The sequence below is a fragment of the Syngnathoides biaculeatus genome, chromosome 6 (assembly GCF_019802595.1).
Source record: "Syngnathoides biaculeatus isolate LvHL_M chromosome 6, ASM1980259v1, whole genome shotgun sequence".
In the NCBI taxonomy this organism is placed as follows: Eukaryota; Metazoa; Chordata; class Actinopteri; order Syngnathiformes; family Syngnathidae; genus Syngnathoides; species Syngnathoides biaculeatus.
Window position 1 is genome coordinate 13,884,736 of NC_084645.1, and position 23,255 is coordinate 13,907,990.

The 23,255-nt window shown below is 41.8% G+C and overlaps 1 protein-coding gene across 5 annotated transcripts in view; it reads left to right on the top strand.

The window, feature by feature from the left end:
* trim44 (tripartite motif containing 44) overlaps positions 1–23,255 on the top strand; it is a 119,884-nt gene that overhangs the window by 51,907 nt on the left and 44,722 nt on the right. For 4 of the 5 annotated variants that reach the window (XM_061821870.1, XM_061821874.1, XM_061821873.1 and 1 more), the window contains one exon: positions 12,797–12,819. The exons of the other annotated variant lie outside the window; for it this stretch is intronic. In XM_061821870.1, coding sequence (XP_061677854.1) covers positions 12,797–12,819 — 23 coding nt within the window. The remainder of the gene's footprint in view (positions 1–12,796; positions 12,820–23,255) is intronic. 5 annotated transcript variants of the gene reach the window in all.

The following is a 23,255-nucleotide window of genomic DNA, read 5'->3' on the forward strand; positions in this document are numbered from 1 at the left end:
CTTTTTTTCTACCCCAAGTTGTACTTTTCAAGCAGCCAGCTTCTCGCGATCGACCGGCGGTGGGGATGAAGGGAGATGGGGCGCAGAGGGTTTCCACTCGCGCATTGCCATAAATAGTAACCGAGAAGTGTTGTGTGCTTACACGTATATAGCCAGCCATCCATTTTCTTAGCCACATGGTGGTCGCAGGAGTGCTTGAGCTTATCCCAGCTGTCATCGTGCAGGAGACAGGTTACACACACGCAGACACGGGGAGAACAATGGGCAGGATGCAGGTTACACACACGCAGACACGAGGAGAATATGCGAACTCGACACACGGAGGTCCGGGATTGAACAGCTGTGCCACCCTCATAACCTATGTTGTTTTACCGTACCAGCACGAGAGGCTATAACTTAGCGACTAATGACCAGTAATGATTAAATTCGTGCAAATTTCCTTTAACAGCCACAGCTTTAACCTGTCAGGTTGACCCCACGGAAGGTTAAGGATGGAGACATTTGGGTGCGTTTTCTCAGTTTTGTCGCACAACACATCGGCATCTTGGTTTAGCTAGAATGAATAATCTGTAATGCTAATCACTGGCGACATCAGGGGCGGGGTCAAGCATGTTTCTTCTGTGTTTGGCTGTGAAAGCCGCCATATATCCAGATTTTGCTTGGATTTCAAAAATGTTCTTTTGTTTCATTTTTTTTTTTTTTTTTTTTTTTTTTTCAATCTAGCATCCAGGCAATAATAATATTACTTCACATTGGAGGGTTTATTGTACAAATAAATTTTGAACAAAGTCCTCCTTAAATGTTTGTTTGTTCAGCAGTTGTTTCCATCCTGGAACAATGCCATCGAGATAATTTTTGCTCAGTCTTTTTCTTATGGTGTAGTCATGTGACAATTTAATGCAGCCCTATGGGGGCACAAACCAGTGCAATCTGTAGGCCGGTCCCAAGCCCGGATAAATGCAGAGGGTTGCGTCAGGAAGGGCATCGGGCGTAAAAACTGTGCCAAACAAATATGAGCGTTCATCTAAAGAATCCCATACCGGATCGGTCGTGGCCCGGGTTAACAACGCCCGCCCCCGGCACTGCTAACCTGCAGGGCGTCGGTGGAAATTCAGCTACTGTGGGTCGAAGACAAAGAAGAGGAGGAAACCGGATCCAGCGTCAAGAAAAAGAGGAATGCACAGAGCCTACAACTGAGTGTAGGGACTTTGAATGTTGGGACTATGACAGGAAAAGCACAGGAGTTGGTTGACATGATGATTAGGAGAAAGGTTGATATTCTGTGCATCCAAGAGAGCAGGTGGAAAGGTAGTAAGGCTAGAAGTTTGGGAGCAGGGTTTAAATTATTCTACCACGGAGTAGATGGAAGAGAAATGGAGTAGGGGTTATTTTAAAGGAAGAGCTGGCTAAGAATGTCTTGGAGGTGAAAAGAGTTATCGGATCGATTGATGAGACTAAAATTTGAAATTGAGGGTGTTATGTATAATGTGGTTAGCGGCTATGCACCACAGGTAGGATGTGACCAAGAGTTGAAAGAGAAATTCTGGAAGGAACTTGATGAAGTAGTTCTGAGCATCCCAGACAGCGAGAGAGTTGTGATTGGTGCAGATTGTAATGGACATATTGGTAAAGGAAACAGGGGCGATGAAGAAGTGATGGGTAAGTACGGCATCCAGGAAAGGAACTTTGAAGGGCAGATGGTGGTGGACTTTGCAAAAAGGATGGAGATGGCTGTAGTGAACACTTATTTCCAGAAGAGGGAGGAGCATATAGTGACCTACAAGAGCGGAGGTAGAACCACGCAGGTAGATTATATTTTGTGCAGACGATGTAATCTGAAGGAGGTTACTGACTGTAAAGTAGTGGTAGGGGAGAGTGTAGCTCGACAGCATAGGATGGTAGTATGTAGGATGATTCTGGTGGTGGGTAGGAAGATTAAGAAGACAAAGGTAGAGCAGAGAACCATGTGGTGGAAGCTGAAAAAGGAAGAATGTTGTGCAGCCTTCCGGAAAGAGGTGAGACAGGCTCTCGATGGACAACCGAAGCTCCCGGAAGACTGGACGACGACAGCCAAGGTGATCAGAGAGACAGGCAGGAGAGTACTTGGTGTGTCATCTGGTAGGAAAGGGGAGAAGAAGACTTGGTGGTGGAACCCCAAAATACAGGGAGTCATACAAGGAAAGAGATTAGCGAAGAAGAAGTGGGATACTGAGAGGACTGAGGAGAGGCGAAAGGAGTACATCGAGATGCGACGTAGGGCAAAGCTAGAGGTGGCAAAGGCTAAACAAGAGGCATATGAAGACATGTACACCAGGTTGGACACGAAAGAAGGAGAAAAGGATCTCTACAGGTTGGCCAGACAGAGGGATAGAGATGGGAAGGATGTGCAGCAGGTCAGGGTGATTAAGGATAGAGATGGAAATGTGTTGACTGGTGCCGGTAGTGTACTAAATAGATGGAAAGAATACTTTGAGAAGTTGATGAATGAAGAAAATGAGAGAGAAGGAAGAGTTGAAGAGGCAAGAGTGAAGGACCAGGAAGTGGAAATGATTACTAAGGGGGAAGTCAGAAAGGCACTACAAAGGAGAAAACTGGAAAGGCAGTTGGTCCTGATAACATACCGGTAGAGGTATGGAAGCAATTTGGAGAGATGGCTGTGGAGTTTTTCACCAACTTATTCAACAGAATACTAGCGGGCGAAAAGATGCCTGAAGAATAGAGGAAAAGTGTTCTAGTTCCCATTTTTAAGAACAAAGGGGATGTTCAGAGCTGTGGGAACTATAGAGGAATAAAGTTGATGAGCCACACAATGAAGTTATGGGAAAGAGTAGTGGAGGCTAGACTCAGGACAGAAGTAAGTATCTGCGAGCAACAGTATGGTTTCATGCCTAGAAAGAGTACCACAGATGCATTATTTGCCTTGAGGATGCTCGTGGAAAAGTACAGAGAAGGTCAGAAGGAGCTACATTGCGTCTTTGTGGATCTAGAGAAAGCCTATGACAGAGTACCAAGAGAGGAACTGTGGTACTGCATGCGTAAGTCTGGTGTGGCAGAGAAGTATGTTAAAATAGTACAGGACATGTATGATGGCAGCAGAACAATGGTGAGGTGTGCCTTAGGTGTGACAGAGGAATTTAAGGTGGAGGTGGGACTGCATCAGGGATCAGCTCTGAGCCCCTTCCTGTTTGCAGTGGTAATGGATAGGCTGACAGATGAGGTTAGACTGGAATCCCCTTGGACCATGATGTTCGCAGATGATATTGTCATATGCAGTGAAAGCAGGGAGCATGCAGAGGAACAATTGGAAAGATGGAGACATGCACTGGAAAGGAGAGGAATGAAGATTAGCCGAAGTAAAACAGAATATATGTGCGTGAATGAGAAAAGTGGAGGGGGAAGAGTGAGGCTACAGGGAGAAGAGATAGCGAGGGTGGACGACTTCAAATATTTGGGGTCAACAATACAGAACAATGGAGAGTGTGGTCAGGAAGTGAAGAAACGGGTCCAAGCAGGTTGGAACAGCTGGCGAAAGGTGTCTGGTGTGTTATGTGACAGAAGAGTGTCTGCTAGGATGAAGGGCAAAGTTTACAAAACAGTGGTGAGGCCGGCCATGATGTACGGATTAGAGACAGTGGCAATGAAGAAACAACAAGGAAGCTGAACTGGAGGTGGCAGAAATGAAGATGTTGAGGTTCTCGCTCGGAGTGACCAGGTTGGATAGGATTAGAAATGAGCTCATTAGAGGGACAGCCAAAGCTGGATGTTTTGGAGACAAGATTTGAGAGAGCAGACTTCGATGGTTTGGACATGTTCAGAGGCGAGAGAGTGAGTATATTGGTAGAAGGATGCTGAGGATGGAGCTCCCAGGCAAAAGAGCGAGAGGAAGACTAAAGAGAAGGTTTATGGATGTGGTGAGGGAAGACATGAGGGCAGTTGGGGTTAGAGAGGAAGATGCAGGAGATAGGCTAAGATGGCAAAAGATGACACGCTGTGGCGACCCCTAACGGGACAAGCCGAAAGGAAAAGAAGAAGAAGTCATGTGACAATTTAACTTCGGCAAGTGAGGCCCACAGTTCAGTCAATCTTATTGTGATCTCTTGGATCAGTTGCGCTCTTATGGTCATTTTGGTCACCGGGCCATACCTGGGTAGCTTTATCACTGTTCTATGTTTATGCAATTTGTGAATAATGGCTCTCACTGTTGTTAGAATTGGCTTGTTTTTTTCTTGAACTTTTCCCACTCTGATAGATCTCAATTACTTTCTTTGTAATTTGATCTTGAATTTGTTCGGATGTCAGCCAGATCAAGCTTATGGTCTACTTCACTTTGTCAGGGTGGTCCTATTTAACTGATTTCTTGATTGACAACAGGTGTGGCAGTATCAGGCCTTGGTGCAGCGATTTGAACTTGGAAACCACAGTTACAGTATGTTTTATTCATAAAAACACAATTGAATACTGCAATTTTTTTGTTGTCTTTCGCTAATATTTACATTTGTATAATATTGGGAACCATTAAAGTGTTACGGTCAGACATATATAATCACATTGTATTTTGATGCATAATTATGAAAGAAATTACATTTTTAAAATGTCCACAACTTAGTTCTTACTTTATTTTAAACATGACTATACAATAAATGTCTCCCATCACAGAAATTATGTATGTACCCCCACATGTACCCTGACGTGTATGTGCACATCCAAACATGATGAGAAGGAGCAGTACAAGTTAAAGGGTTTAAATGTTTTTGCAAATAAGTTGGAATAATAAAGTACGGAAAGTAAATTTGCTGTAATTACATGCATGAATGAATCCATGATACTCATAGTTTCTGTATGGTGGCAAGGCTGATTATATGCAGTTCCATGCAAAGTACTTATTTTGCCCCCTTTTCAAATACTTTTTTCTTCCATAGTTTCCTCACTTTAATGGTAAAGATCATCAAAGAAACCTAAATATTAGACAAGAATAACCCAAGTAAATATAAAATCCTCGTTTTAAATTATTTCTTTTCTTAAGGAAAAAAATATTATACCATGACTATTATACCATTACATAAAGTATTAAAATCTTCCTGGCCCTGCGTTAAAAAACAAAACAACAACAAAAAAAAAAGTCACGGGCCACAAAACCTATTAAATACCCTCAGCACCAACAACTGAAATCAGGTGGTTTCTATAAGTCTTTCACATCTCTGTGGAGCTATTTTGGCCTACGTTTTTCACTTATGGAGAGAAGCTGGACCCAAGAGCAAGTGGAGGCAGATGAAATGTGATGAACAGTTTATTGAGACAAGGTAATGGAAGCGGTGGTGCAGCTGCAAAGCGTTGGCCTCACAGTTCTGAGGTCCAGGGTTTAATCCCGGCCCCACCTTTGTGGAGTTTGCATGTTCTCCCCTTGCCTTCGTGGGGTTTTCTCCGGGCACTCTGGTTTCTTCCCACATCCCAAAAACATGTTACATTAACAGGACACATTGTCCCGAGGTGTGATTGTGAGTGCGACTGTTGTCTGTCTCCATGTACGCTGTGATTGGCTTGCAACCAGTTTAGAGTGTACCCTGCCTCGTGCCCGATGACAGCTGGGATTGGCTCCCACAACCCTTGTGTGGATAAGTGCTTAAGGGATGGATGGATGGATGGATGGATGGATGGTCTTGAATCTGTTGGCAGGTGGTAGTGTGGACAGGTAGTAGGCGGTGCAGAGTCCGTGACATGAATGACAGGGCTGAGAAACACAGGAGGGGACTGAAAACGAGACATGCGTCCAAAGAACAAGGTATAGAGTGGCTTCCGTGATGTAAATGAGCCGTGGTACCCGGGAAATAACTAATACTTTTGCCATGATTTCCAGGAACAGGCAGGTTTTTTGTAAGTGGTAACTAGGGCTGATTGGAGACAAGTGCTAAAAGAAACAGTGGAGCGAGAGGGCACATAGCGCCCTCCAGGCCCCAATAATGGTACTGCAGGGCAGTATATGACAACCTTAAAAAAATCTTTTGAATTTAGCAACAATCGAGTTTTCAAGCATAACCGGTTTTGAAGGTCATGCCACAGCATTTCAGTCGGATTCAAGTCCAAACTTCGACTTGGCCATTCCAAAACCTCCATTAGTTTTTAAGCCATTCAGAGGTTGACTAAATGCTTCTTTATACTCGTGCTTGAGGTGACCGCGCTGATGTCATTGCGTCTTTCCTGTGTGTACTTTGCCTTTACACTTCAGCGCAACCCATATGCTCAGTTTTCAAAATATGCTGCAGTTCTTCTCCAAGTTGGCTGGTATTGGCTAGGACACCACAGAGTGGGGTTTCCTCAGGATATTTTGTTCATTTCTGGTAGCCGTTTTTACTTTTCTTTGCTTAAAAAGGAACAAAGCAATCACGACCGGGGAAAACAAAAATGGTGACCTTGGAAAAGAGTCTGCTTGAACAAATGCACCTACATGACCAGATGACACATTTTAATTATGCTGCAAAATCAATCGAGAAAGCGGTGACATAGGTGGTATGTGGAGCCAGGAGCAATGCTTAGTACATCATCACAGCATGTGATGGGCCAATGACTCGATGTGCTCCGTGGCTTTTCCAAAGTAGCACCTTCTTTGGACGTGTGTTTTTGGATATTTGTCTTGCTCCAGAGTGCAAGTGAACTTCAGGATTTTCTGTTAAAGAGCACAAGTCACAGTTCTGTCAATCATAGCAGGTTGTCGAGTTCCAGAGGGAAGCAGCCACAGATCATCACATCACCACCACGATTGACTAGTTATAATCTTATTTTTCTCAAATGCTGTATTAGAACTATCCCAAGTGTGACGAGACACACACCTTCCAAAATGTTCAACCTTTGTCTCACCAGTCCATAGAATATTCTACAAAAAGACTTGGGAATCATTCAGATGTTGTTTACATCTAGTGACAAGCATTCATCTTTCTTTTTAGTCAGCATTTGTTTTTACATTGGAATGCTGACATTGATTCAATTTTTGTCCAGTCTGTTCCTTAATACTGAGTCATCAAGACTGACCTTAACTGAGGCAAGGGAACCCTGCTGTTCTTTAGATGTTGTCCTGGGTTGCTTTGTGACCTTATGGATGAGTCATCATTGTGTTCCTGGGGTTATTTTTGTTGGCCAGCAACTCCTTAGAAGGTATACCACTGTTCCATGTTGTCTCCATTTGTGGGTAATATCTTCCACCATGGATTGCTTGAATTTTAATGCTTTCGGAATTGATTTTTTTTTTTTTTTTTTTTTTTTAACCTATTCCTTGTTAACAATCTGTCAAAAGCCAATTCATGATGATGAAGTGAAGTGTTCTAACATGGGCCTCTGTGTGATCCTGCTTACAATGTTAAGACAATCTTGTAGACATAACAGTGATGCAGTTCAGAAGTGATCCTTGAGAGAAGTGGTCCTCTGGATTGAAATAGATTTCTGCAAGGAAGATTTTAAAGTGACTTTTCTTAAGCCCTTAAACGTTACCCTTGACAGTTTAACTATTTTCATTCGATTCCAAGACGGACTTTGTCTCAAAACTAAAAAACAATCTTGTCTGCAAAATCAAAACATATAACATATAACACTGAGGTTAAATTTACTTTTTTTGTATTCAGGTTTAAGCAAACATTCCCAGTGGTTGTGATTAAAGAATACATTTAATGTTCAACCATAGATTAGTTCTATAAAGATTAGCTTGTCAATGAGCAATTACATGCTATTGGTTGGTCAGAATAAACACTCAACACCAATTTATTACGGTTCCAATGAAAAGAAACTTTTGTAGCATTGTCTATGTTTCTATACTGGTCAGTAGTTTGTCAGGACAAATGATTTCTCCCTTAAATGTGCGTAAGCATTTTGACATCAATACTTGTGCACAAAGGTTAATATTTCAGAGGCCCGGAGCACATTAGATTCTTCCATCCCTTTTAAACTCAGTAACACTTAACCTGCTCCCTTGCTTCTCATTTAAAGCCTGAAGAGGAAGCATTTACTGCTCTGTGGCCACAAATGAAAATTGCTGTATTTGGGATAGGTTACAATCAGCCAGGCTATCTTTACTATCCTCTTGATGCTGCCGTGGGTGAGGTAGGTATCAGTAGAGGTTGTATTTCTCTTGCAGATTGTGATCTGAGAAAAGATGGGCCAAAGTTCGTGAATTGATAGCTTTTGGTTGTCGTGCTACTGTTTGAGGCAGACAAAGATGTGGACCGATTCATTCCAGATTGTTTTGGGCTGTCAATGGATAATCTGAATTCAATTATACAATCAATATCAAATAATCCCACTGTCTTGAGTGCTCTTCAGATGACTGCTGCAGTATTCTGTACACCATAAAGTGTTGATGACACTCGCCCTGGAACTACTTTGTGTTTGTATATGCTTAAATTGGCTATTTTTTTAAAATGTAAAAAATGCTAATTTAGAACTAGAACTAGACTAGTCCATATATTTCTTCTTATACAGTGAAGAAAATAAGTATTTGAACACCCTGCTATATTGCAAGTTCTCCCACTTATAATTCATGGAGGTGTCTGAACTTTTCATCACAGGTGCATGTCAACTGTGAGAGAGTCTAAAAAGAAAAATCCAGAAATCACAATGTATGAGTTTTTAAAGTTTTATTTGTGTGATACAGCTGCATATAAGTATTTGAACACCTGAGAAAACCAATCTTAATATTTGGTACAGTAGCCATTGTTTGCAATTACAGAGGTCAAACATTTCCTTTAGTTGTTCACCAGATTTGCACACACTGGAGGAGGGATTTTGACCCACTCCTCCACACAGATCCTCTCTACATCATGCAGGTTTCTGTGTGCTTCAGGTCACTGTCATGTTGAAAGAGCCAGCCACGACCCATCTTCAGTGCTCTGATTGAGGGAAAGAGGTTGTTCCCCAAAATCTCACAATACATGGCCGCGGTCATCCTCTCCTTAATACAGCGCAGTCGTCCTATCCCTCTTGACATGCTGGTTTAAGCAGGGGAACCTTTTGTGCCATGCATGATTTCAAACCATGACGTCTTAGTGTATTACCAACAGTCACCTTGGAAACGGTGATCCCAGCTGTTTTCAGATCATTGACCAAGTCCCGTCGTGTAGTCCTTGGTTGATTCCTCACCGTTCTAGGGATCATTGGGACCCCACGGTTTGATATCTTGCATGGGGGTCCACTCTGATTGAGATTGACCGTCATGTTTAGCTTCTTCCATTTTCTAATGATTGCTCCAACAGTGGACCTTTTTTCACCAAGCTGCTTGGCAATTTCTCCGTAGGCCTTTCCAGCCGTGTGGAGTTGTACAATTTTGTCTCTGGTGTCTTTGGACAGCTCTTTGGTCTTGGGCGTCTAACAAGTTTGAGTCTTACTGATTGTATGGGGTGGACAGGTGTCTTTATGCAGCTAACAACCTCACACAGGTGCATTTGTTTCAGTATAATACATCAATGATACAATGGACTTTTAAAGGTGGCGTAACAGGTCTTTGAGTGTCAGAATTATAGCTGATAGAAAGGTTTTCAAATACTTATTTGCAGCTGTATCACACAAATTGTTAAAACAATCATACATTGTGATTTCTGGATTTTTCTTTTTAGATTATCTCTCACAGTGGACATGCACCTACGATCAAAATTTCAGACCCCTCCAAGATTTCTAAGTGGGAGAACTTGCAATATAGCATGGTATTCAAATACTTATTTTCTTCACTGTATGAGTTCAGGTCGCAGGGGCAGCAGATGAAGGAGGGAAGCCCAGACTTCTCTCTCCACTGCCACTTTGTCCAGGCCATGGGAGGCAAGGTCTCCCCAGCACATACTGGGTTATCCCCAGGGGCTCACCCTGACTCACCACCGCAACAGGGAGGGGTCCGGGGGGACATCCTCACCGGAAGCCCAAGCCACCTTATCTGGGGTCTGGAAATACGGAGGAGCAGCAGCTCAAATCTGTGCCCCTCCTGGATGACCAAGCTTCTCACAGAAAAAAGACAAAAAGTCAAGTGCCCCCAAAGATAAGGAATTATAGTGCTTGAGAGAGTGACCCAGCCTCATGAAAATGAGCTTCCACTAATCCCGCCAGACATACTGCTGGGCCAGTAGTGAGTACAACTTTTGTTGGCATGATGACTAGAGGCAGAGCTAAAATTTGCTGAATGTAGCACCTCAAATCTCAACAAGTTACTGCCCCAGGAGAAACAGCATGGATTCTCTTTTCAATTACTGCACAGATCTATTGTGTCGCAGACACATCGCCAAATACACATACTCCCATACTCCATGTCAACCAATCTACCGAGCAATCAAGTTAGTACCCTTTATCAGACGCCAACACCAAATGTGAGCAACATAATGGGACTTGCTTGAAGCCACTACTCACTAATTTAACCATATAACCAAACCGTCCTTTAAAGCTGGAGTAGTCACTCTTGAAGGCAGTACTCATGAGCAAGTCACGTGCACGACATTGCCAATTGAAGATACCTCCATGTTGTCAGTGTAGTCAAACATGAGTACGTGCTGTTTATCGGATACTAATGCTGTTACCTAAAGGCTGACACTACTATGCTAGCATTGCTGTGGTGCTTATTATTTAGCTTTGACATCCTCGTGCTTCCATGTAGTCCGGTGTCCAGAATATAGACGTCATGTAAAAAGGGCTGTGGAACTTCAGCCATCCCAGCTGGTCACAAATATCAGTGCGGAGTTGTTTATTATCTGAATTAGCGCCAACTTTTCATAACAGTGGTGTTAACATCTGTATCCGCTCACTCACAGACAGACATTCAGAAATAGGTAGGCAACAAAAGATTTACTTATGTGCTTAAATGAACTTTTGATGGGTAGGCCCCAATCTGAATCTGAAGACCCAAACTGTCTGTACAGAAACAAAGAAATGTCAACTTTCCACCATATGTCCCCTCGTCATAAGTACCACATGCCAAAGCAAGTAAACATTGGCAAAACTTATAGAATGCCATAACGCACTTATGTCGCGCGTAGGCCTCCGAGTAGCCAGACTCCCCGTCATTCCGCCCGAAGAACCATCTGAATATTAATTACAGCCACAGGTTCAAATCTGTATGGAAGTATTCCTCCGTCTTCCCAATCAACCAATACTGCTATTTCTTCACCAGGTGAGGATGAATACGAGCAATCGGCGCTGGGAATAAATGATATAGAATGTAATCGAGACTTTGTTGCGGCACGGTACACGTCACATCCGCGCACGTAGGTCATGTGACTCGCGAAAATGGCAGCCCCTGAAATGTCAATAAAAAATCTTCTCAAAACACTATTAAATGAGAGAGGATTTAACATCACATTGTCAAAATAGAGTACATATTACATAAACTATTTGATAGACAGTTCATGCAAAGCACTGGATTTCCCCTTTAAGTTATTAACTGTTAAATATTGCCATACAAGATTATTGTACAATGTTTTGCATTTCATGTATGAAGCACTTTGCAAAATAAACAAGCTGTTGTTCTGAAAGGCTGTCTCCATCAATAAATGTCTTGGGAATTAAGTTGATATTTAGATGATTATTTTTCTTTTTAGGCTAAAATGAAACTGTCAATTTATTTATTTGCTTTTTTTCCCCTCCCATAATGCCGCCCCCTTACATCTAACATGAGCGTGGTTAATCTTATTGGTGTAAATATAGGCAGATAAACACACAAGGTCCTCAAAAAAGTGACGTGGATGAGGATTGTGGTAAACAGTGGGCTGCCAAAATTCTCAATAATTGTAAAAATTAATTAATTAAATGGATTGTTGTTAGCTCGGAGGATCAGACGTATTTCATTCACGAATATTTGCACAGCAGACATCAAACCCTCTGAATCATTGCAGAAAGCAGTTCATTGAACACATCATTATCATCACCAGAAGCCCCCTTTTTCCCTCCTTTAAATCACCCACTACACCTCTTCAGAGGGTGGGCAAGGGTGTGGAGCACATAGGGATACAGTAATGAGGTCACGGACATATTAAGTCACCTGCGCTTCTCACCACCACATCCTTTATTAAATCAGGTTCCTTTTAGCTAGACCAGCCAATTGACAATGCTTCAGTGACATACGGATAGCTCTCTCCATGCATGCAAGAGCATCACTTCAACTCACTGAAAGGGAATGAATGAAGTGAAGCCGCTTTGATTGGCAGCACATAAGTTCGGATGTGTTTTTGGTCAATGGCGCAAACAGACCCTTTCGTTAAACGTGCCACTTAAATGCGGCTGAGCTATTATGACAACTTGATGTAACCTGCCCCTTCCCAGACTTAGGCCTCGTACGGCATCCTATTTTTGCTTGTCAGGAAAATAGAGACCCTTGATTTACAATGTGGGTTAATCTGTAATTTTCTTGTTGCTGGATTTCAAATACTGTTTCATCCATCCATATTCTGAGCCGTTTATGCTCACGAGGGTTGCAGGTGTGCTGGAGCCAATCCCAGCTGTCATTGGGCAAATAGTTGCCAGCCAATCGCAGGGTACATATACTGCTTCTTAGTGTTTTTTTTATTAATATTTTTGCATTTTTTGAAAATATACTTCTGTAAATGTTATTCTTTAATGCTATCACTGGAAAATGAACTGCCAGAATAGCTGATAAAAAAAGGAGCATTTTCTCTAATCGTCAATTGAGTCAGAATTGGTTTTATATTTAGAGCCACACAAACTTTGACCCTATATAATGTGAATTATGGTGTTTACCTTTTGCATATTCCCCACACCACATGCATAATGATTTTTTTGTATTTTATTTTCCCTCTGTTTTTGTCTCTCTTTCTGTTTACAGGATGCCTTTGAGCCCAGACCAAGGTAAGAACACACATTTGATCCGGGGTCACCTTTTTTTTACAGCATGATACTTAAGCATAAATTAAGGGCACTTCAAAAGCACTTCTTTGTGAAAACTAACATGCAACATCCAAGTATTGCTTATTGAAGTCTCACCCAATGTTCAGTAGCAATAGAAGCTCACTTATGCAATTCAAGTACTCCCTATCCTCCAAAGCCTTTCACGTGGGTCACGTTGGTTTCCTAGCAAGGCAATTAGTTGCATTTATTAATGTGTGCCCAATCTCTCCTGCTCAGTATGTACTGTCCATATGTTACAAGGATATTATAGTCAATGAAAATTAGCAAAGTAATTAAAACAAAAAGTGAAAAATCTTTTTCGCAAACAAAATAAAAATGAGACCTTCCTAAATCAACATTTTACATTTGTAAAAGTCACTATAACCAACTATAACTGTAATGAAAATTTCAGCTTTGGTTCCTGTCAATTAACTTCATACATGAGATTTTAAAGGCATTTCTTTCTGCTAAATACATCCATACAAAATGAATACGCAACTAAGTCCAAACAGTCCTTTGGGACCTTTAGTTGACTGTGTCACCTGCAGATGACACCATTGGGTAGCACCATTCTAATGTTAGCTCGCCAGATTTGCCAAGAAGTCATCTTTTACGTCCATGCTGGGGTTTTTTTAGCTACTTGTTGCCCAAGAAAGCTCAAGATGGCTGTAGCGCCTTCATAGAACTTGAATGTTAGGTATGGACTGAGAGTCTCAAAATTTTGCTGTATCTCGCCACAAAAGGCAGATGTGAAAGTGGACGAGTTTGTCATACTAACAAACTGACAAAGCAGGTGATTGCAACTATTGCAACAACAGGACATTTTCCCAGCGCTAGTTCAGCAATAGCAGAAAAACTTAAGAAGCTTTGTCATAATAATCATGGAGTCAGAAACAACAACAAAAACAGACTTAAATGCACTATCCCTAAAAAATAAATAAATAAATAAATAAATGGAAAACTAACTGCAATGGAAGATCCAAAGCTATTAATAACTCAGGTGTGTTTGCAAACTTTACCCCAATACATGTTGTTCTGTTATTACATATTGTATGTCACACATGCCCTTCAGTAAATCTTACATGCACTTTTCAAAATATTGCCTGCATGATATCAAACCAGGCCCCTCCTCATCGTTAATCCTCATTGGGTTCACACAGGGGTTTTTACACATGGAGGAAATACAAGAACATTTATTAGTATTTTACTCTTTATGGTGGAGAGATGGGGAGAGTTGATGTGTTTCAGTTGTGTACCCGTGCATTAAATATTCCACTCAGACATTACATAAAGTGCAGGCATGACATATAATTTGGTCACACGAAATTCGTAAGGCACGTGAGCGATTTACTAAATTGGACTAACGAGATAAATCAAGTGTGCGCAGAATTTGGCATTTTGAGAGCATAACTTACAGTGAAGAAAAAAAAGTATTTTAACACTCTTCTATATTGCAAGTTCTCCCACTGAGAAGTCATGGAAGGGTTTGAAATTTTCATTGTAGGTGCATGTCCTCTGTGAGAGAAATAATCCAAAAAGAAAAATCCAGAAATCGCAATGTATGATTTTTTCGTGTGATACCGCTGCAAATAAGTATTTGAACGCCTGAGAAAACCAATGTTAATATTTGGTACAGGAGCCTTTGTTTGGAATTACAGAGGTCAAACGTTCAGATCAGACAAGGAGTTTCAGCTCCCTCCAAAGATTTTCTATTGGCTTTAGGTCTGGAGACTGGCTAGGCCACACCAGAACCTTGATATGCTTCTTACCGAGCCACAACCCATCCTCAATGCTCTGACTGAGGGAAAGAGGTTGTTCCTCAAAATCTCACAATACATGGCCGCGGTCATCCTCTCCTTAATACAGTGATGTCGTTCTGTCCCATCTGCAGAAAAACACCCCCAATGCATGATGCTACAACCCCCATGCTTCACAGCAGGGTTGGTGTTCTTGGGAAGGAACTCATCATTCGTCTTCGTCCAAACACGGTTTGTGGAATTATGACCAAAAAGTTCCCTTTTGGTCTCATCTGACCACAAAACTTTCTCCCATGACTCCTCTGTGTCATCCAAATGGTCATTGGCAAACTTCAGATGGGCTTTGACATGTGCTAGTTTAAGCAGGGGAACCTTCTGTGCCGTGCATAATTTCAAACCATGACGTCTTAGTGTATTACCAACAATCACCTTGGAAATGGTGGCCCCAGCTCTTTTCAGGTCATTGACCAAGTCCTGTCGTGTAGTCTTTGGCTGATTCCTGACCTTTCTAAGGATTATTGAGACCCCACGAGGTAATATCTTGCATGGGGCTCCATTCCGATTGAGAGATTGACCATCATGTTTAGTTTCTTCCATTTTTTAATGATTCCTCCAACAGTGTACCTTTTTTCACCAAGCTCCTTGGAAATTTCTCCGTAGCCCTTTCCAGCCGTGTGGAGTTGTACAATTTTGTTTCTGATGTCTTTGGACAGCTCTTTGGTCTTGCCCATGTGACAAGTTTGAGTCTTACTAGTTGTATCCCCATACAGGTGGACAGGTGTCTTTATGCAGCTAACGACCTCACACAGGTGCATAGGATTCAGGATAATACATGGAGTGGAGGTGGACTTTTAAAGTTAGACTAACAGGTCTTTGAGGGTCAGAATTCTAGCTGATAGACAGGTGTTCAAATACTTATTTGCAGCTGTATCACACAAATAAATCATTAAAAAATCCTACATTTTAATTTCTGGATTTTTCTTTTTAGATTATCTCTCTCACAGTGGACATGCACCTACGATGAAAATTTCAGATCCCTCCATGATTTCTAAGTGGGAGAACTTGCAATATAGCCGGCTGTTCATATACTTATTTTCTTCACTGTATAAGTCGTGCATGCATTATATAACTTGCCCTCATGTCATCTCTGTGGTTCTGTATGCATTTGGCGGGGGAAAAGTGCATTTTAATGATAAGGTCAGCATTCGAGAACTGCAATATTCCCTACTTTTTATGGGCAACAAAGCAGTCTCTGTGCTGATGTGTAAATAAGTCATTGATGGTTCCGCCAGTATTATGAGCTCCCAGTTTGGAGCAGATGGCAGAAAGGCTGGACGGAAGGGCAAGATGCAACTGGCTTTGACCAAGGTTAACTGCTACACTTACACACTTCCTGATATACTGTAATTACGCTCCAGTCTCCCATATTGCACTAAAATGCAGTTGTGCAGAATCAAATGTAGCTGGTGGAAAATAACTGCAGAGAAGTATCGCAAGGGGAATGATTGGGAAGAACTGTCGTCGACAGCTTTATTAGTGAATTGATTGTCTCCTTGAGCTCATTTTTTTTCATCGCTTGACAAGTGGGGATAATTTGACTGTCCTTGATCATTCTTCTGAAAAATTAATGAATCAATAATAATGTTTTTTTTTTTTAATTTTTCGAGTGTCTCTGAATGTTCTCAACTCTTTTTTTTTTTCAAGCTTTATCCAGGCCTGAGATTATTATTACACTTTGGATAGGTTCCCATATCTATGGATTTTATGACTATAGATCATTGTCCCACAGCTAATGATATGTTGTGGCCTACAAATATTTGTAAGTAATCCCCAACATCTCTGTTGGTTGCAGCAAAGTACTGCACTCACTCTTTCTGAAATACTTCATGAAACGATAGATTACCAGTCTCAGACAATGAGCTGCATTCGTGACGTATTTTACCTTGATGTCCATCCCTAGGTTTGACAATACAATAAAAGTATTGAATAATGTAAATGATTATACACCAGAAACAGAATATCACTATATTCCCTACAGTTTGCCTTTTTCTGTCTAAATTTAATACTTGAATAAAATAGTCTGTTAACACATGATAATTCTTTTTTATGACAGTTGCTCATTCAAGGATTTGGGCTTTGGGGTTGGAGGACATGGGTTGGAGTCCAAATATGGATGGGGTAAAAAAAAAGAAAAAAAAAAAGGAGAAATTGCAAGTATTTGTAGGACAGATGCAAGTCTGCTTGCTGGCTACTGTTGAGATGCTCTTGTGCAAGGGATCCTCCCCACCACCCCAGTTTAAGTGCTGCCACAATCTTTGCACACCTCTTTTACTCTGAATCTGTCCTTGCATGCCTGCATGTATATTTAGCTTATTAGAATTATTAGAATTAGCTTATTATGCACTGTATTGTCTGTGCTTTCATCCTGGATCAGGCTGTGCTAAGGTAGAATTTTAACAATACACACCATCTCATCCTGTACTTTCTACTTTGGCTTCAGAGCATACCTTTTACATTTGAAAAAAAAAAATATCGTCTATTATTCACATACTCCAACATTCATGGCATCTTAAAGCAAGAGCATTTTTTTTTCTTTTATTTTACTTTTGCCATTATTAATGAGAGCAAACATAAGCAGCATGTCAAGCTCGTCTTTGCTCTACTTTGCCCAGATTGTGTTGCGAATTAAAGCAGTGGTGGTGGGCGGTGTATAAGGATGCTGTCATTGTAAACCACATTGATGGGCTGCGTAAGGACTGTAACATTTGTAATTATGAGTGTCCCCCATTAAGAGCGGAGGGGGGGGGGTGTAAACTAGGCAGGGGAGTGTGTAAGCAGCATGTCGTTGTCAGAGAAAGTTCCGTGTGCTCTGAAATTTTCCCCAAAAAAAAGACGCCAGCCTGACATTTTTTTTTTTTTTTTTGGCACGCCAACTTGCGATCGGCCAAAACTGCCTCGTGATGGAAACATTGAGCTCCCCTGCTCTAAATTGTCCATACTTGTGAATGTGAGTGTGAATGGTTGTTTAATTGGCGATCAGTTCAGGGTGTACCCCGCCTGTCACCCCAAGATAGATGGGATCGGCTCCAGCACGCCTGTGATCCTAGTGAGAAAAAAATTTGATGGATAGATAAACCCAAAAATAACAATTCAAGTTCAACCCAGTTATTTTCTTTTCATGGTGAGTGTTTTGTTTGAGGCGGCATGGTGGCACAGCTGTAGACCATTGGCTTCACAGTTCTGAAAGCCACGGTTGAAATCCTGGCCCCACCTGTGCGGAGTTTGCATGTTCTCCCTGTGCCTGCATGGGTTTTCTCCAGGCACTCCAGTTTCCTCCCCCATCCCCAAAAATGCATTCATTGGAGTGTCTAAATTGACCCTAGGTGTGTGACTGTTGTCTGTCTCCATGCGCCTTGCGCATAGAATTTTTTTTTTTTCATAGAGTTTGAAAAAAATGTGCCCGAGAGTGTTATTATATTGCCCTTTTGAATGTGTTCATACGATGTTTGTCTACCAATATTAATTATTTTGTGAGATGTAAGTAGCACGATTTCAATGCTAATTTTTGTGAGCTTGTAGAATATTTTTCATTCCTTGCATATTTGCTTTGAGCTAGGGATTTTTTTTGTAAACAAAAATATAGACACCAACTCTGTGATGTATTCAAACATTCAATGGGTCTGAATCTTTTGTGTGTTTGGTTTTATAGGGAATTTCAACTGGAGTTTCAATAAATTACTAAGCAAGCAGCAGTCACTCTGACCTCTTGCTACTATCTTAGCACTTTAGCAACCTGTTGTTGTGATCACGTGGGGTCTGCATGCCATCTGGGCGCTCCTGGATAGAAGTGGAGGAGCAGGGCATGGAATAGAATAGTTGTATAAGAGTGATAAAATCTGAATATTTTAGATCCAGTCCAATATGATCCTCTTGGACTGATCCTAAAGATTGGATACAATCACCCCTTCTTAAAAATGTTTTTGGGAAATTAATGTCATAAATACCTCGTGATTAAGTATTGTGTTAGTTATCTGGAACATTATGTTCTGTAATTGTAATTGAAACCAAGACCAAATCCCCTGCTATGTAGAATTGAGTGACAGTTTTTGGCTTCCTTTTTTCATAGTGTAAATGGACTTGAAGGCTAAGGGAACATCCCCAAGAGGGCATTGAATTGGCGACACTGGAGGATATCTTATCCCCCTATCTGTCTGAGCAGTTTGCCCTTCACATGGTCAAATAGATGAGCTGAGGAAGGCAGGGCTGTGTCAGGCCATCATGGTTGGAGGACATAGTATAGAGCTATGAAATGAAGGCAGGGTGGGAGCTGCTTTTTGTCATTTTGTCATTTTCCCCGTGCCTGCCTGGGTTTTCTCTGGGAACTCCGGTTTCCTCCCACATCCCAAAAACATGCAGGGTAGGTTAATTGAAGAATCTAAATTGGCCGTCGGTGTGGATGAGTGCGAATGGTTTTGTGTTTTATATGTGCCCTGTGATTGGCTGGCAACCAGTTAAGGTTGCAGCCCGCGTCTCGTCCATAGATGACTTTATAGATATATACAAAGAATAAAGGACGCCCACAGCCATAGTGCGGATAAGCGGAATGAATGAATGAATGAATGAATGAAAGTGTCTGCAAGAGGGTGTGTCTGTGTCTCTCGTGTGTGTGCTATGTTTGTTTGTTCTCAACCTCTAAATTTTAAATTTTTATTTATTTTTTTTTTAATCTAATTTTTCCCCATCTGTCCGTGTACAGTATCCCTGTTTTGTGTCGCTCTCAACCATTACCAATCCACCGCATCATGTTGAAGATCCTGAAACACACACACATGGTAACAAATAGGAAGAGAAGCATTCTGTTGGGAAGAGACTGTGAGCATGCATAATTCATATCCATGCAGGATGTTCAGTCAAGTTTTCTAAGATGTCACAAATGATGGTGGGCAGATCCGTTTTTTTTTTAACAGAATTCAAATGTGAAAGGACATATGTGCAGTGTTGTTGAAGTGAATATACAGAACAGAATGGATTGTGTTGGATTCTCTTAATTCAAGGCTCAATGATTTTAAGATAAGAAACCATGCATTTATTTCAGTATTGCATGCAAGGGGGCAGCCTTATATGATCTTCTAAAAGACGCTTATGACAGGTCTGCATCACAGTTCTGATTTTCAAGATACACATCTCTGCTGCAGCCTTCCTCTGTGGAATTCGGTTGCTGTTTCAGTGTTTGAGTGTCTTTTCTCTACGCAATCTGCTTCCTCCCACATTCAGTGAAGACCTTAAATTGTCTAGAAGGATAAGTCAGTGTGAGTTGTTGTCTATATTTGCCTAGCTACGACTGTTAACCCCCCTTCCCAACCAAAGCTGAGATAGGGCCTCGCACACCCACAACCCGAAAGCCATATAGACAATGCATGGATTGATGGTTATGAAGTTGAAATCTTGAAACCGCTCACTTGTCAAAAGATGCCAGTTTTTATTTGGCTACTAATACAATTAACCAATCTAGGAAATTGTCATCCACTGCTCTTACTGTTCAAAATCATGTAAAATAATTGGTTTTCGGAATTGCAACTGACATCTCAGTCTTACATTAATTATCAAATTGTGATTTGGTTTCCTCCCTGAGCATTCATCTAATCATGATGGAGGGTTTTGTGTCTCCCAGTAATCTGAGGATCTAAATTATCTGGAGGTTTATGCCCCTGGCAGGGTGACCCAGGGCGACCCAGGATAAATACAGTAGTTCCTTGGTAAGGGACCACACGAAGAATGGCTTAGAACTCACAATGAAACTGACCAAAATTTTCCCGAGCCCAAATAGACATATGCCACCAGAGCACACTTTGGAGCCAGGCCCACAGGTGGAGTTTGATGGGAAGAGCATAATAGCTGAGGTTTCACACATGGGGACTAACCTGGCACAACCTAAGAACTAACGTGGGTCCCTATTCCCATGGGGAATGTGTGCATATTGAGCAGGTTGTGTGTATATTGAGCCCAGAGCTGGGAACTTGGCCAGTTGTGTGCTTATCTGACCCAGAGCGACAAAAACTGGCTCTTGGGGTGTGGAGTGTCACCTGTTTGGATCAGTACCCCATTGGCTTTGGTGGTAGGGATGAGTCCTGACTGTTGTTTCTGCCTGTGCGCTAAATTGTAGCTCCAGAGTGCCCACTGTTTTTGGAGTCCTTGGAGGAGGTGGTGTTAGCTCAGGACTCCTTCACACTCCTGGGGGACTTCACGGTTCACATGGCCAATGACAGTGAGACTACCCCCACCAGACCACAACCCAAGTGGTCTTTGGTTATCAAAGTTCTGTACTCATTGTGTGTACTCCATAACAAAAACTGTTTAAATATAAAGGTGTCTATACAGTATGGGCACTTGATGTATGGGAATCAGGACACCCCAGCCGACAGTTCAATGATCTACTTTTTGGTTGTTAGCGCACCTGCAGCAACATACCTTATCTCAGGTGGAGGCACAAGTGGCGCTGTCAACTGATCACAACACGTAGACTTCATGGAAGGTTCCAGTCCCAACTGCCAGACACAGACATATTGCGAGGGTCTGCTGCGAGGGAACATCTGATACAAGTCTATCAGGAGGAGTTTCACTTTACACCGTTGGAAGAAAATTCATCGTGTCTGGAGACATTGAGTCAGAGTGGGCCATGTTCCAGTCCTCCATTGTTGAAGTCAGAGTGGTCCATGTTCTGTGCCTCCATTGTTGAGATGGCCTACCAGAACAACGGCCGCAATGTGGTCAGTGGCAGTCTTGTTGAAAATTACCGAACACACTGGCAGCAAAGGATGCTGTCAAACTGAAGTAGTTGCTCTATAAGGTGTTTTGAGAGGGGAGTACTCCGCAGGCAGAGACTCCCAGGGACAACCCTGGACTGGTAAAGAGACTTTGGGCTCTATTTTGTTGACAAGCACAAATTCAGTTTAGCACTTTGTGTCACTCTGTGAGCAAATGAATTGTGGTTATCTCACAGACACGTGCATCTGACTTATTTAGCAAAAGGGGTTGTTTGCGGCAGTGGTGGAAACACTGCCGACTTTATTCACCACCAATCAAAACAGCGTGTTCATTCATTTCATCTAAGTGAGGTACAACTACAGTTGCACATACTGTACATAGTGAGAGGAATCCATTCATTGTCACTTGGCAATGGATGAAAAATGGATGGATAAATGGATGGATGAATGATAATTTGGTAGAATGCACAATAACTTTTCTTGTTATTTGAGGCATACACTATTTTGTGCCACTATTTGGAAGAATTTGCTTACATTTCCTGAAATTGAGAAATGAGAAATATTAGCCTTCATTTCAATTTTAGTGATGTGCTGTCATGCTTCTTCTTACGTTTTGTCCCTAGTACTTGTAGTACAGTCTCGGTTGATGCTGGAGCTGAGTGGTTCACTGTTTATAGCTTTAAGAGCGCTTCTTGTATTGACCTGCTCTCTAGATAGAGAGCTACGATTCCAGAGAGCAAGGATAAGACATTAACTGTCTGGAATCCATTGTAGGCTACAGCATGGCAGAATCGGGTTACGACTATGTTTGGGGTGATGCACTCAAGTCAGTGGCGCCAATGAATAATGGATTGTTAATCCATGTGTGGAAAATACATCTCCTCCTGCATATCCTTCCTTGCCTTCCCACCTTGCTGTTTGTAATGCAAAATAGTTTTTGTCCAGACACTTAAATTCTAGGCCTAGAGGGCTTTTTGGTTCTCATTTAATAATATATACACACACACACACACATACAGTGGAGAAAATAAATATTTGAATACCCTGCAATATTGCAAGTTATCCCACTTCAAAATCATGGAGAAGTCTGAAATTTTCATCATTGGTGGATGTCCACTGTAAGAGATAATCTAAAAAGAAAAATCCAGAAATCACAATGTATGATTTTTTTTAATGTTTTATTTGTGTGATACAGCTGCATATAAGTATTTGAACACATCTATCAGCTAGTATTCTGATCCTCAAAGACCTCTTAGTCCGCCTTTAAAAGTCCACCTCTTCTTCTTTTCCTTTCGGCTTGTCCCGTTAGGGGTCGCCACAGCGTGTCATCTTTTGCCATCTTAGCCTATCTCCTGCATCTTCCTCTCTAACCCCAACTGCCCTCATGTCTTCCCTCACCACATCCATAAACCTTCTCTTTGGTCTTCCTCTCGCTCTTTTGCCTGGGAGCTCCATCCTCAGCATCCTTCTACCAATATACTCACTCTCTCGCCTCTGAACATGTCCAAACCATCGAAGTCTGCTCTCTCGAATCTTGCCTCCAAAACATCCAGCTTTGGCTGTCCCTCTAATGAGCTCATTTCTAATCCTATCCAACCTGGTCACTCCGAGCGAGAACCTCAACATCTTCATTTCTGCCACCTCCAGTTCTGCTTCCTGTTGTTTCTTCAGTGCCACCGTCTCTAATCCGTACATCATGGCCGGCCTCACCACTGTTCTTTAAAAGTCCACCTCCACTCCATTTATTACCTGTGTGAGGTCGTTAGCTGCTTAAAGACACCTGTCCACCCCATAAAATCAGTAAGACTCAAACTTGAAACATGGCCATGACCAAAGAGCTGTCCAAAGACACCAGAGACAAAATTGTACAACTCCA